Genomic DNA, 16199 nt, shown 5'->3' on the forward strand with positions numbered 1-16199 from the left:
AAAAGTGTATCTGTAATGAGAGATGTACATGGGCTGCTGTAACTGACAACCTTCTGAAAATGTAAGGGTCCTTTTACACAAGCGATGCACCTGGCGGGCTCAGTTTTTCTCAGCGGGGATCGATCCGCCGATCCCCGCTGAGCAGGCTGATGACAGATCCGTCTCCGCTTACTTTGCAGAGACTGAGCTGTCAAAGCCCGCTCACCTCTCTGGGAGATCGGATGAAAACGGACTGCCTGTCCGTTTTCATCCGATCCTCCAGACAGATGGAAAATAGGGTTTCCATCCGTCCGGATTTCACAGACAGGATCGGATCGGATGTCAGCGGACATGTCTCCACTGACATCTGCTGCTCCATAGGGGTCCATTCAGAGGGTTTCGTGAGTTCAAAATTATGTATCACATTCTGTTTTGTTCTAATTGGCCAAAGTCCCAAAACATCAAAGTCACATGAAAGTCACAATGCAAAGCCTCACTGGAAATCACACGACTTTGGGGTCGCAGCAGTGTGAACCCAGCCTTAGAAATAACTGCCGGTTGGACCTAGGTTGCATTCCATGCAGTCCAGCTGTCACGGCTGTACCTAGTCAGATTTTAGCTGTAATAATGCAGCACTCCAGCAGAGGTCACTGGTCCAGGCTGCAGTGGGGTTTTGGCTAATAGGGATGGGCTCAGGCGTGTTCAGATCGTATTTCCAACCACCTGAGCAATCCCTCCAGGAAGCTATCAATGCACACCGTCAATCATAGGCAGCATGTGTATGTGCAGCTGTGGGCTGGGAAATTTCTCACTGCCTATGATTGCCAGTGTGCAGAGATGGCTTCCTGGCAGGATTGCTCAGGTGAGTTGGGACTACGATCCGAACACACCTGAGCCCATCCCTATTGGCAAATATCCAAAACCTGAAGGGCAGAAATGTCTGTTTTTGCCTATAGCAGCCATTAGGATTACAATCTTTCACCTTCAAGAGTAAGAAATCATCTGTTAAGAGCAGAAAAGTAGCTGTTAAAATCCTCAGCTCTTGTATTTCAGTCTTAAAGTGAACCTGTGCTTGTCAATGGACGGCAAAGTAACAGGTTCTTTTTAATGAATTGGGGTTAAAAAAGCTGTTGGTGAGTGGCGCTACCACCATGCACAGGTCTAATTGTGCATTAAATACAATTGGTGTATGGTAATGTTCCAGAAAACCAATGTTTTAAACGTAAACCTGACTGTTACAAGGTGCACTGTGCTGAAAATTGGGTCTTCCCCTTAAGCTGTGTTATCCTAGTGGTAGGTTGGATGCAGAAAAAAACACAGATTTTGAATATAAATTTTAAAAAAAGAACTCCATAGCGCAGGTACATCTACCTCGTTTCTTTTTAATGAAGACTTTGCCAGCAGAACATACTTATCTACCATTTACTATGTTCAGCAACCTGGAGTGAAAGGAAAGCACCATGTAAGCTAAGAGTCACTGAAGTTGTAGCTTACACATGGCAATGAGGTCCCCATGGACAGCAATTGATTGGCCAAGTGCTGTAACATGGAGTGGGTCACAGGTTCCTGTGATCCCAGAATGTAAAAGCTCCACCCCCTGAACTCTTTCTTAAGCCCCGTACACACGCGTCGAAAATCGGCAGGGAATTTTCGTCCAACGTCCGATCTGCCGATTTTCGGCTTGTTAGTATAATGCTTCCGACAACCGACTCCGACTATAAAATTTTTGCTGGCCGTCAAAACACGGCCGATTTTCGTGCATTCAGTACAGATTTCGACAGGGAAAAATCTTATGAGCAAGTCTGGGCATGCTCAGAGAAGAAAGAACACAAAGAAATCTAACCAACACCTACTTCTGAAGTAGATTTTTGTTGGGCGAGAAAAATTGTGTGCAGTCTAGGCACATTCCAACCAACAAAACACCACTCTGGACAAAAGATGGACGATCAGTCGGCCGATAATCGTTGCGTGTGTATGGGGCTTTACTCCCAAGTTATTAAATGGGAATCCAGCCTGACACAGAGAAAGCAAAACATCCTTGCTGAGTCCTCTTCTTAGTGCATATGCACCCAGCAGCCCCATTCATTTCTGTGGATGATCTGCACTCCAAGCAGGGCTGCATACTAAAGATTTGTGAGTGGGGAAGAAGGTAAGAATTTCTCTGAGGGGGTTGGGGATATACTTTTTATTTTATAAAGATTTCCAATTCATAAATTCAATGTGTCTAAAAAGAGAAATCGCAATAGGGGATATAATAATGGCAGCCGACATGTTAAACGATACAGATTGGCCAAATATATAAACAAACGTGCAGCTCTAATAAAGCAATGGTGGAAAATAGGAAAAAAAAACTAATTTCAAATAAGTCCAAATAAATAAGCGCAACAAACGGTGACAAATAGGTCCAAATAAGTAAGTGCAGCAAACGGTGACAGGCCCAAAATCAGTGAAATTTTGCATATACCCTCCTTATGACTATCCATAAATTATGACACCACTGTGGTCCAACACCTTGTGCCAAATAAACACGCTTACCAGAGAAAATGGACTCCCTTTTATAAAGAAAAGAGTCAACATGCGCTCATATCTCCAAATGATCCCCATCTGGGATGGTGTGCATTTTCTTCTCCAGGTCCAATAGCACCTTCATGACAGTCATCTCAGACTTGCATTACTCAGCCATGCAATAAGGAGAAAGCCAAAAGAGCCACATAGTGTAAAACCACAAATTGTAGATTTATTAAAATGTTCTAAACACTTACAATGTTGCAGTACAATAGAACTTATCGGATATAAAAACGACCCTAGGGATCAGATGGGGCCGCCTTCTGGTATCGAAGTGCGTGATGATGTCACAAGCATTGGCTCCGCCCTACGCTTTTCGTCACATCTGATGGCTAACATTATTGCCGGGGATAGCCTTATTGTATAGCTGAGTAATACAAGTCTGAGATGACTGCCATGAAGGGAGTCTTGTAGCCCTGATGAAGGGGGAATGTGTTTTTGCTCCTAGGTTGTGCTGGCTGTCTTGTGAATCTTTAAAGCTGTTTTAAACTTCTTTATGAAGTAGGGCTGGTGCTCCTTCTTTTTGCTGCACTTACTTATTTGAATGTATTTGTCACCGTTTGTTTCACTTATTTATTTGGACTTATATATATTGAATTTTTTTTTCCTATTTTCTACCATTGCTTTATTAGCACTGCACTTTTGTTTATTTAAATTCAATGCGTACCTACTGAATGTCAAAGGACCAACAAGGACCATGTTTGTTGCTGTATTAGATTCTTGATGTATATTGGGGAAGGTCCAAAAACAGCTACCAGGCTGTTCAGTAAAGAAATGTCCTGTGTCCTGCAAAGAAGATTTCAGCATAAGCAGCCCTGCACAGGTGTTAGGACTTTGTTTGAGACCCTCAAAATCTACATGTCTTGCTTTTAAAGTCCCAAATGATGTACAGTTTTAGGTCTTCATAACAGTCCATCTTTTTGTTACAGATAATTTTAAAGTTTTTTTTTATTTAGATTTTTAGGCAAAAGTGATTTATTTTCATTTACACAAACCTATTCTCAAATATGCCTTCTATAATGTTATCTCTGTCTGAATGAACATGTTGCTAAAATTCTCGAAAGAGAACCTTTAAAAGGCAAATATTTGCACAATGTGAGCCGGACCGCTTCTGAAAGGTTTCTTCCTCTTGGTATACGCCATATGACTTTCATTCTTGTTTTCCTGTATCCTCAGCTGAAGTCCAGAGTGAAATTGAACGGATCTTTGAGTTAGCGAGGACGTTACAGCTTGTAGTTCTTGACGCGGATACCATCAACCATCCAACGCAACTTAGTAAGACCTCCCTGGCCCCCATCATAGTTTATGTAAAGATTTCTTCTCCAAAGGTAAGTTTGCTTTAGTAACGTGTGGGGGCATTTTGTCTAAGAGACTTTTTTTTTTTTGCATGTTTTTGTGTCAGAATTGTTTTTCTTTCATTACAAATTGAGAATGCAAAATCAGCAGCAAAGAAGCAGGTCAGAAAGGGTTCAGAAGCAACTGTGAATGAACTTGTAAACTCATCTCTTAAGACCTAACAGGTAGTCTTAGAGCTGCTTTGCTCCCCATAATACATGAAGCAGCTTGATGCAGGTTTTAAGGGGATCAAATGTAGGCCAGAAGAATGTCAACAGAAGCACATTGTCAGGTTTCTGTCATAGTGGGCCCTTGTAGAAGGCCAACCCGGGATTCCCTAGGGCTTGGGGTCTAACCCCCAGCCTGCTTCTACACCAGAGCCCCTGATGGTGAGGATGGACTTGCAGCAAGCTGAAACCAGGTCACGGCCCCCAGAAAGACCCAGCTGATGCTACAGAGATATGTATGCAGAGTAAAGATAACCAGAGAAAGAAGAGGATCCAGGAAAGAAGCTGAGGTCAGGGCAGGTGGCAGACAGGCACAAACAGAAGACAAAGCCGGGGTCAGTACACAGGAAGTCAGACACTAAATACACGAAACACAAATCTCCCATAATCCAATTTGATCTCTTGAAGGCCAAGTTGACATGGATCATGATAAATGAACATTTGTCATGATCCTTTTTTTTTTTTTTTTTTTTGTCATTTTTTTTTTAAACTTCTTTTTTATTAATTTTATCATTTAAACAGCAAGGTAAAACATCAATATAGTGACATTACAGAAAAATACTGTACACAATATCTGCAGGATTTCTCATAGACCCAATATAGGTAAAGTAGAACACGATTTGTCAGCAATTCTACATGACAGACTGGCCTTCTTCGAGAAAATCAGGAATCCTTGGATAAAATATCTTTCAGACTGCTCTTGAGAGGGGCCAAAACCTGTGTTCTTTACCTTGAATTTTCTAATTCTTCTCTCCATTCTCTTTATCTTTGTTTGCTTTTCTTTTGTTGGATTTCCCAATTGAATGTACTACATTATACATAAGCTGACAAGTGTTACGTAGTGCGTTGTAGGAGAAAATATGTTCTAGAAAGCTGGCGTGACGCACACTAAAACCCACTCCCCCGGCAGGGGAGGTGGATTTGCCCCTCTTTTCTCCTGGATGGGGAAGGTTATGTTTATACCATGGTTAATATTGATGTAGCCATATATTTTCCATAGTCAAACTTTTAAAAGAGAGGTGGAAAGGCTACTTAAAGGGTTTTTCTTCTGTTATATAGTTATTTCTTAAAGCTAACGTATTGCGCTACGGATGACCTTAGGATTAGTGAATACTGTCTTGACTTTGATTACTGTGCTATTGCAAGCATGAATGTATCTGGAAACGGTTATTCGGCTATTTCTGCCACATGTTTTCTAGTTGGCTTTTGTACTTTGAAATAATTAATATAAAGTAATGGAAAACAAAATACACGAAACCCAGGGCATACAGGAGCTCAGAGAACTAGGAAGTTGCTTAGGCAACACGGCTGCACTGAGCATGTCTTAGTTTTAGAAAGGAAGGAAATTAAAGGATAAGTCCAGTCAAAAACTAACTAACACTAAACCTGCTCTTTGCCACATTCTTAGACTATTCTATCTAACCTTGTAAAGTTAAAATCACTGTACTTAGCTTTTCTACACCTGATCCGGTCCAGTCCCACGCTGAGCTGTCAGCGGCGACTTTATCGTGGAGGCGGGTGCAGGAAAGGCACTCGACAACCGAAGCCCCATAGTAAGTCTATAGGTGATGCCTCTTCCCATTCATTTCACAGCAGTTGTCGGTCCTCTCCTGCACAGAGTTTCTGTCGCTGGAGAGCGGACCGGATCGGGTGTAGAAACGGTAAGTACAGCGATTTTTGCTTTACAGGGTTAGATAAAATAGTCTTAGAATGTGGCAAAGAGTAGGTTTAACGTTAGTTTTTTACTGGACTTATCCTTTAAATATTCAGTATCGCAGGCGATGCCAATAGGTGAGCACAGAAGCCCACACAACACATGTGAAAAGAATCAGAGGTCTAGCAGAACCACTGCAGCAAGGAGGTAAGAATACACAGGCAGGAAACTGCTGGCTAAACCGTGACACACATATGGGCCTGAAAAGTAATTCAGATGTAAGTTAAAAGCATCACAAACTGATCTCAAATGCACATTGAATGTGCCCATTTACCTACAGCAACTCTTATTGCACCTTGGTATTCTGAATGTGCAAAGGTTCAAAGGGATTCATCCAAGAGATGCTGGGACTTCAATATTTATTGATATAGAGTAGTAAAGGAAAGCTGAAAAATAGTTGAAAATCTCACTGGCTCTGATTAGGCGACTCACATGCAACCAAGGATACCCTCCAATAGGTACCCAAGTACAGGATTCAGAGCTTAAAGAAGGAACACTAAACAAAATTCATAGACCCCAAAACAGCTTTAATGATTCATAACATCCAATACCTTTTGGAGGTAAAGCTCGCCTTTGAAAAGACAGTTTTTGATCTTGTTCATCATTTTCTTAGTTTTATGCACTATGTATAAGTGGATATTGATTACATCATTTTTTGAGTTGCAATTTTCCTAATTTTACATCTTTGTATTTGTCCTGTAGCCCTGATAAAGGGAGAGAGTGATTTGCTCCTAAATATGCTGGCTGTCTTGTGAATCATTAAAGTATAACTAAAGGCAAAACTTTTTTTAGTTTTGGACAGAGTGCAGAGGAATTAGAACACCTATCAGTTTTTATTGTAGTCGGTGCCCCCATTGAGGAGATTCACCCTCTCTATTTGTCCTGTTTACTATTATCACTGAAAAAGAAAATGCCAAATTTTGGGTTGTTCCCTGAAACGTAATAGAAAGGAAATCTTTCAATGTGGACACTAGTTCTGGTGACCTGGGGTTCCCCAAGAAATTCCCTTAATTTGCAGGGATTTCCGCTTACTTGCTGTTTGTCTATGGGAGAGGAAGTGAAGGGAAATCTCCACAATGGGACATAGATAGTGGAAAAAAATCCAAAATGAAGAAAAAAGAGTTCTGCTTTAAAGCTGGATTTCTTTATGAAATTGGTCTGGTGCTCCTCCTTTTGGGTTAAGCTCTGAATGCCCAAATGTTGGGTCATTCTAAACTGGCAAAGCTCCAGCACTTCTGTATATTGTGGAGCTTGCCTGTTCCCTTACACATTCCTATTGGCCATCACTACAGTATGTTAGTCTGCTTCATTGACCCATGGATTGGAGGGAGTAGGAAAGCTCCAACAGTTCCTAGAAGTGTCTGAGCTTTGCCAGCAAACACTGGCCCAGAATTCAGCTGTAGTAGAGGGCAGTGAAAGCTGCTTGAAGGTATGTGCAGACACCTCTAGGTATCTACACTTAATACCTGCAAGCAGCTATCACTTAATTTTTTGCTAGTGAAGGTTTTTTTTTTACGTATTTCTACAACTGGAGATATACAACAAAATCAGAAACCTTGTGCAACCTGGACCTTTGCAATATTTGAGATCCATTACCTGTTTTCATCATAGCTTACATCCCATGTGTTGGTAGATCAGTGAAAATCTCCTCTAATGCCTTCAGGAATCACCTTATCAAACCAGCGGAGATAAAGAAGAGTGGTGGAGGGGGCAGCCTGACAGGTTCTTCTCTATCATTTTAGATTTTTGGATAGTAGTCTGTGTGCTTCAAAGCAGCTAAAAAAAGGGGCCAGTCAAGAATCAGGTGTCATTAGTTGGTTCATAGACCGCTGGAAGGATAGACCACGGCAAGGCCACATCCTGCTCTGTAAGCACTGACATGACAATAGGCTCACAAATCCACAGATATTCTCATTAATAATTTCCAGCCATTTCTGCCAGTTCACACTACCGCGACTTGTCAGGCGACTTGGTCGTGCTCCATTCTGTGCTATGGGAACCGTTCTAATAGGAGCGACTCAAGTCGCTCCGACTTAGAAAAAGGTTCCTGCACTACTTTTGACCGAAGTCGGAGCGACTTGCATTGACTTCCATTATGTGAAGTCCGTGCAAGTCGCGCGGAAGTCGCGGTGCACGGCAACTTCACTAGTCGCCCCCGAAATCGTATCGCCATAGTGTGAACCGACTCTTAGAAGTCCGTTTTAACCTCTAGTTGTTACATTTAATGTATTGCATATTTCTGTAAAACAGGTATTCTATAGGGGTGGTCTACCCTAAACTGTTTTTGAGTTTTTAGTAGAAGACAGACCTATATGCTGGGTTTCCTGCTCTACAAACCTACTGAGGCTATTGTGAGGGAATTACAGTCTTCCTGTTGGGCATTTTATTTATTTTGTTATTTAAGAGATGTTTACTAGAAGGAACTGAAACATACAAAGGTGGGTAGGGACAGTCCAAAATCAAGGTGGACTGGAATAGTGAGTAATTGTGGCAGGAAGACCTTGTTGTTGCAGTATTAGCCCTCCAAGCTCCATCTAAAAGTAAAATATTGCAACCGGGTTGACTGACTTTTTAAAGTATTACTAAACCCAGGAGCCTGCATTCACTATATCTGGTCTCCCACAGTATACAGAACATGGCAATGCAATAGCTTTAGTAAATATAAAGTGCAAAATACCTTTTCTCATCAGCAGTTAGAGCAGTTTGGTGACTTCTATCAGTGTCTGGTTAAAACCTGTAGGAGGAGTTTTTTATTCTCCCCTGATTGTCCTATGAGGCTGCAGGACCCCTGACCCTCTGTCTGGACAGTGCTGATTGGCCCTGTGCAGATCACATGCACTCTCCCAAGAAGAAAAAAAAACTCTCTGGCAATACACACCAAACTGAGCATCTTCAGCTTGTTCCCAAGGCTCTGTACTATCAGGAGATGGATTGGGGACAGTGTAAGAAGGAGAGGATCAGAGAAGACAGGATCAAACAGCCTTTTTACATAGTGCAGAGGATTAACCCCTTAGGTTCCACAGCAAGTATGACAAGCATGCTTTACTGCATATACAGACTGATTTTACTGTTGCGGGTTTAGTAACGCTTTAAGTTTACTGTCATTCTACATAATTTGAAACCCTTCCTTTCTCCAATCCAAAAGTGCCACGCATGATGTGTTTTATTGTGTATGTAATGTCAATATATGTGTTGTGTTCAGTATATTAATATTATGTGCATTTAATTATCATTTTCAGGTTTTACAAAGGTTAATAAAATCACGAGGAAAATCTCAGGCAAAACATCTAAACGTCCAAATGGTAGCAGCTGACAAACTAGCACAGTGCCCTCCAGTAAGTGTCCCCTATTATGTTATGTTTTCTGACATAGCTCAGATAGGAGGTACTTTAGACTTTAAGGGCCCATTCACACCAGAACGTGGTATGGAAAATCTGCATTCCGTGCACGTGTCCCGTGTTCAAAATGCACTGGGTGTTTGATCTGCAGCGGATGCCAAAATATTCCTAAAGACACCCCAAACACAGTGCATGTGAATGCACTACTTTTGATGCAATTTCATCCTATTCAATTGAATGGGCTGAAAATCTCACCGCACAGAATTGCACAGGAGCACGGACCGCATTCCTGTACAACTCAGGTGTGAACCAGCCCTAAAAGCCTAAAAGAGTTTTTAACAAATCAGCCAACATTACTTACAGTCAATGCAATATGTCCTTTGTGCTGCTGGTAGCAGATTTAGTTGAAATCTTCCATCCTCCGATTCCGCCGTTCTAATCTTCTGGTGCCACGGCAATTATTAGAGCAGAGGGACTTGACAAATGCACTCATCGTGAGTGCCGACTATGTCCGCTCTTTTTTCCTTCTCCTCTATTCTTTGAAGCTGTACTATATATAACTTCTATGAATGGAGGACGGATGGATGAAAGGTCCAGCTCCTCCATTCATGGATTATTTTTCATTCATAGAAACTATAGAAAATAATACCTTGTTCAGCCACTTTCTGTTCTTGGTGACAACTATCCCACAGTCATGCTCCTTCGTTGTCATCCAGTTGCATGTACCTCTGGTGGAGACTACAAGTGGAAGTGCCAACCTACAATGCACAAGCATGATCCACTGTTGTCACTATAGGCAAAGTAGCCCAGAGCAATATTGTGGAGCTGACACTGTAGTGAGTACATGTATACGGGAAGTGGCTGAAGGAAGCAGGAGGAGATCAGCAGCACTTGGATACAAATTAGGATGAAAAAAGGTGAGAACAGTATCTTATGCCAAAAATGGTAATTGTTTATCGTATGTAGTGCTTTGGCATCAAGTTAGCATTTAGATCTACTATAATATCTAAAGCAAGAACTCTTGTAATCAAACATATGCTTATCATAGGAAATGTTTGATGTTATCCTGGATGAGAATCAGCTTGAAGATGCCTGTGAACATCTAGCAGATTACCTAGAAGCTTACTGGAAGGCCACACACCCTCCAAGCAGCACCCCGCCCAATGCACTTTTATCTCGCACCCTTACTACTGCAACCCTTCCCGCCACCCCTCCCTCCTCTTCCAATGCACAGGTAAGATGACCTTTGGAATAATCTTGTAGACAGAAATTGTGAAAAAAGCCTTCGAAAATACCAATAAAAACAGTGGAGAAGAAAAACATACTATTGCACGACAAAACATACACACACACAAAACGATACACGGTAAAAGGTAAAGCCCTGGCAATACAGCTATACATGAGAGGTAAAATATCTGGTTATGTTGGGGCTGAAAATAGGGATTTTGGTCCATGCTGGCTTGATAAAATGATACAGTTCCATTTCCAACCACACAATTGCGGTATGATCTCCCTAGTCCACCCTATCCAAAAGGATGTATGCTGTGTACATCAAAGACAAATACGATATACTAGAATTCGCCTATATGTTTTCTTTTTTTTTTTAATCTGTTTATTTTTTAAACAACACAACACAGAATACATTAAGAAAAACATAAGTACATCATTAAAAATAGGGATCGACTGATTATCGGCAATGCCGATATATCGGGGGGCGATATGCACTTTCCCCGATATATCAATATCGGCCCCTGAGGTTACCAATATTGCCGATATTTCAGGAAAGTGCTGTACCAGAGTGATGCCTGCAGCTAGAGGCATCACCCCGGTACCGACGTCCATAGCCGACAGTCGGCTGTCTTGTAATGACAACCGATTCGGCTAAGAAGCCACTCGGCTGTCATTACAAGGAGCGGGAGGGGACGTCCCCCCCCCCCCCCTCCCGCCGCCTTCCGATCAAAGCCGCATTTAGCTCTGATCGGGTCTCCATATGAAAAACCCGGAAGTGATGTCATGACATCACTTGCGGGTACTCGGCGGCAAATTTAAAAAAATGCGTGCATTCAAAACAGCAAACCTTGGCATTTTGAATGCTTTTAAGTGCAGAGCAGGGGTTTGGGGTTTTAGAACCCCAGATTCCTCCACAATAGTACCTGTGAAAAATAAAAACTAAAAAAAGATTTTTTTTTTTAAATGTCTGAAAATATCGGCCGATATCCGATGACCAAAATATCGGTATCGGCACTAAAAAACAATATCGGTCGATCACTAATTAAAACCCTCAAAGGATCTTATCTCTGGGGTTATGACACATATAAATGCATAGTCTAGACAGGAGGGTGACAATAAGTGGTATAAGTAATAATACAGTAATAAGAGAATTTGGCAAATCTGATATACAAATACAACAGTAATATAACATTGTGGCATCAGCACCGTATAACCAATATTAGAGTAGGCATGTTGATATAAAACTTAGGGACCTGTGGAAGGTTCTGCCAGGCATTTTAGCCCAAACCTTATCATATTTGCGGGGGTAGCCTCTCTTGATGTAGGTGTCTTTATAGAGCGTCAAGCTGTTATTTACCTTTTTTTTTTTTAAACTAAAGCATAGGAGGGGCGGGTTTTTTTCCAATACAGGATGATGGCTTTTCTGGCATAAAATAATGTGAGGTTGGCTAGCATCTGCACAGCCTCTGTGGGCAGAAGGTCCTCCACCAGTCCTAGCAGACATGCAGACATCGATGGCTGCAGGGGGGGAGAGATAATGGAATTTACCAAGGCCACTGCCTCTTCCCAGAATCTGACGATGAGTGGACAGGTCCAGAATATGTGTGAGAAGTCCGCGGGAATCTCCCCACACCGCCAGCACTTGGGGGGACAGGTGGGATTCATCTTGTGAAGCCTATATGGGGTGAAGTAGGCTCGATGCACCAATTTGAATTGAAACTTAAATGCATGCCAATGATCCAACAGACCAGTTGTACTCAAGTCGGTTGATGGATCGACTTGAATAAAATCAGCCTGCCTATACATGGATTGAACCTTAGCTGACCAAATTTTGATCTGTGTAAGGCCAGTTTTAGGGCTTCTCCCCTTTGGATGAAGGAGTAATAAAGACACCATTTAACAGCAGCATTGTCAGTCTGGGGAGAGGATAGTGTTAAATGGACAAGCAAATTTAGATGGACTTGATTAACAAGTTAAAGTCAAAGTCCAGCTAACCGCTTATAAGCCGTTTTGGGATAAAGGTTTTACATAAATGAATAAAAGATGACCATTGTAAGCACCCCATGCTTCCTGGTCAGATCACCAGGTAAAAATAAAGGAAAAAAACCTAAAGAAGAAAACGAACACATCTAAAAATTGGTGAACTGCAATATATTACATTTTGGTTTTGGGGTTCAATACTGCTTTAAAGCAGAGCTCCACCCACTTTCCTGCTACCTCCCCCCTCCGGTGCCACATTTGGCACCTTTCTCGGAAGAGGGGCGAGCAGATACCTGTCAAAAACAGGTACCTGCTCCCACTTCCGTGTAAGGGCGCCACGGCGACCTACGTCACTTGTGGCCCCTCCTCCTTTCCCCGCTGCCTTCTGGGAGACACACACAGGTTCCAGAAAACAGCGAGATCATTTAGAAAGTGCAGTAGAAAACAGGCTGTGAAGCCGCAAGAGTTCACTTCCTGTTTCCCTTGGTAAGGATACGGGTGAACCAATGTACAAAGCTACTACATACAAGATTTATTTATTTCTCCTCTCATGTATACAGTACCAGGGAAAGTGGAAAGGTTTGTCAGGTTCTTCAACACATTTCTTGAATGTATTTTATTGGGATTTTATGTGATAGACCAACAATAAGTGGCACATAATTGTGAAGTGGAAGGAAAATAATAAATGGTTTTCAATATGTTTTTATAAATAAATATCTGAAAAGTGTGGTGTGCATTTGTATTCAGTCCCCTTTACTCTGATACCCCTAACTAAAATCTAGTGGAATCAAACCTCTTCAGAAGTCACCTAATTAGTAAATAGAGTCCACCTGTAATTTCATCCCAGTAAAATATAGCTGTTCTGTAAAGCCCTCAGAGGTTTGTTAGAGGACCTCAGTGAACAAACAGCATCATGAAGGCCAAGGAACACACCAGACAGGTTAGGGATAAAGTTGTGGAGAAGTTTAAAGAAGGGTTAGGTGATAAAAAAAATATCCCAAGCTTTAAATCTCTCACGGAGCACTGTTCAATCCATCATCTCAAAATGGAAAGAGTATGGCACAACTGCAAACCTATCAAGAAATGGCCATCCACCGAAAAATGATAGGCCGGGCAAGGAGAGCATTATTCAGAGAAGCTGTCAAGAGGCCCATGGTAACTCTGGAGGAGCTGCAGAGATCCACAGCTCAGGTGGGAGAATCTGTCCACGGGACAACTATTAGTCCTGCACGCCACAAATCTGGCCCTTATGGAAGAGTGGTAAGAAGAAAGCCATTGTTGAACGAAAGCCACAAGAGGTCCCGCTTGCAGTTTGCAAGAAGCCATGTGGGGGACACAGCAAACATTTGGAAGAAGGTGCTCTGGTCAGATGAGAACAAAATTGAACTTTTTGGCCTAAAAGCAAAATGCTATGTGTGGCGGAAAACTAAAACTGCACATCACCCTGGACACACCATCCCCACCGTAAAACATGGTGGAAGCAGCATCATGTTGTGGGGATGCTTTTCTTCCTCAGGGACAGTGAAGCTGATAAGAGTTGATGGGAAGATGGATAGAGCCAAATGCTGGGCAATCTTAGAAGAAAACCTGTTAAGAGTCTTCAAAAGACCAGAGACTGGGGCAGAGGTTGACATTTCAGCAGGACAACGACCCTAAACCTGCAACCAGAGCTACAATGGAATGGTTTAGATCAAAGCATATTCATGTGTTAGAATGGCCCAGTCAAAGTCCAGACCTAAATACAATTGAGAGTCTGTGTCAAGACTTGAAAATTGCTGTTCACAGATGCTCTCCAACCAATCTGACAGACCTTGAACTATTTTCAAAGAAGAATGGGTAAAAATTTTACTTTTAGGTGTGCAAAGCTGGTAGAGACATCCTCAAAAAGACTTGCAGCTGTAATTGCAGCGAAAGATGGTTCTAAGATGCATTGAATCAGGGGGCTGAATACAAATGCACGCCACACTTTTCAGATACTTATTTGTAAAAAAAATTTAAAACCATTTATCATTTTTCTTCCACATAATTATGTACCACTTTGTGTTTGTCTATCACATAAAATCCCAATAAAATACATTTATGTTTTTGGTTGTAACATGGCAAAATGTGGAATGGGATTGCATAAGAAGATGAAATTTAATGGCACACCACAACCTTACAACAGACTAAAATTGTCTAAAAATATATTTTATTACAATTCCTTTAAAAACATGTCACAGTAGTAAAAAAACATAGATGCAAATTATTAATTAATAATTTGCATTTATGTTTTCTTACTACTGTGGAATGTTTTTTAACAAGTTCTGGACCGGAAGGATTTGCCCCCTTAATGACCAGGCCATTTTTTGCGATTTGGCACTACGTTATTTTAACGGAAAATTGTGCAGTCAGGCAACGCTGTACCAAAAATAAAATTGATGTCCTTTTTTTCCCACAATTAGAGCTTTCTTTTGGTGGTATTTGATCACCTGTGCGATTTGTATTTTTTGCGCTATAAATAAAAAAAATAGCGGCAATTCTGAAAAAAAATATATTATTTTTCATATATAACATTTCCAAAAAAAAAAATTTAAAAATCTAATTTTTTCATCCTTTTAGGCCAATTTGTATTCTGCTACATATTTTTGGTAATAAAAATCCCAATAAGCGTATTTTGATTGGTTTGCGCAAAAGTTATCTCATCTAAAAACTAGGGGAAAGATTTATGCCATATTTATTTATTTTTTTTTTACTAGTAATGATGGCGATCTGCGGTTTTTAGTGGGACTGCGACATTGCGGCAGACAGATCGGACCCTTAACTGACATTTTTGACACTTTTGGGGGACCACTGACATTGCTACAGTAATCAGTGCTAAAAATATGCACTGTTACTGTAATAATGACATTGGCAGGGAAGGGGTTAAGGGTGATCAAGGGGTTAAATAATTGCTTAGAGGAGTGATTACTAACTGTGGGGGGTTGGGCTTTTGAAATGTCCATAGAGACCTGTGATCCCATATAGAAGGATCACAGGCACTCTGTGATCATTTCAGAGAGAAGAACGGTCAGGCTGTGTTTACTTTACGTCCTTCTCTCTCAGCGGGGAGTGATCACGACCGCCGGCCCCGTGCATCAGCATCCCCGCTGCCTAGTGCGCTCCCAGCACCAGGCGGGCGACCGACATAACCCTACATCGGTTCGCGCAGGCGGCCCGGAACCGGTTAAAGGAATTGTAATAAAATATATTTTTAGACAATTTTAGTCCGTTGTAAGGTTATGGTGTGCCATTAAATTCCAATCTTTTTATGCAATCCCATACCAATTGTTTTAGGAGAAGGCACACATTTACATTTTAGTGTCCACAGTGCCACTCTGTAGTGACACTCAAATATAATAATGACCAAATGTGGAAAATGTCAAGGGGTATGAAAAGTTTTTCAAGGCACTGTAGAAGGTTCAGGAGGGACTTGACCTTTTTATGGATAACGTAAAAACCCCAAAATATATTAGCAAGAAAAAAGAGCGGATATATATGGAATGGAGGTGGGTCTCAGTCCCAAAAATGTACACAAAGACAGAAATAATGGCCCACGGGACTTTTAAGAGACACACAACAAACCTTAAAAATATATAAATGTATTACATAGAAGCATATACTGTACATACAAAATCAAATCATGGAAAACAATTACAATGTAAATTCAACAGTAGAGACAGTACAAAAAATGAAGTACACATTCAAAAAAGATCTGACTTCATCTATTCCAAACAATCTGTGCTGTGTAAATCTCAACGCGTTTTACTGAGTCTGTAATTCACTTCATCAGGAGAAGCACAGATATGAATGATT

General features: G+C 41.3%; 1 protein-coding gene across 15 annotated transcripts in view; it reads left to right on the forward strand.

Moving 5' to 3' along the window:
• The window catches only part of CACNB2 (calcium voltage-gated channel auxiliary subunit beta 2), a 519021-nt gene that overhangs the window by 497313 nt on the left and 5509 nt on the right, over positions 1 to 16199 (forward strand). For all 15 annotated transcript variants that reach the window (XM_082259433.1, XM_082259437.1, XM_082259426.1 and 12 more), the window contains 3 exons: positions 3721 to 3872; positions 9060 to 9155; positions 10207 to 10392. In XM_082259433.1, coding sequence (XP_082115559.1) covers positions 3721 to 3872; positions 9060 to 9155; positions 10207 to 10392 — 434 coding nt within the window. The remainder of the gene's footprint in view (positions 1 to 3720; positions 3873 to 9059; positions 9156 to 10206; positions 10393 to 16199) is intronic.

The sequence above is a fragment of the Pelophylax lessonae genome, assembly GCF_965119305.1.
Source record: "Pelophylax lessonae genome assembly, chromosome: 5".
Lineage (NCBI taxonomy): Eukaryota > Metazoa > Chordata > Amphibia > Anura > Ranidae > Pelophylax > Pelophylax lessonae.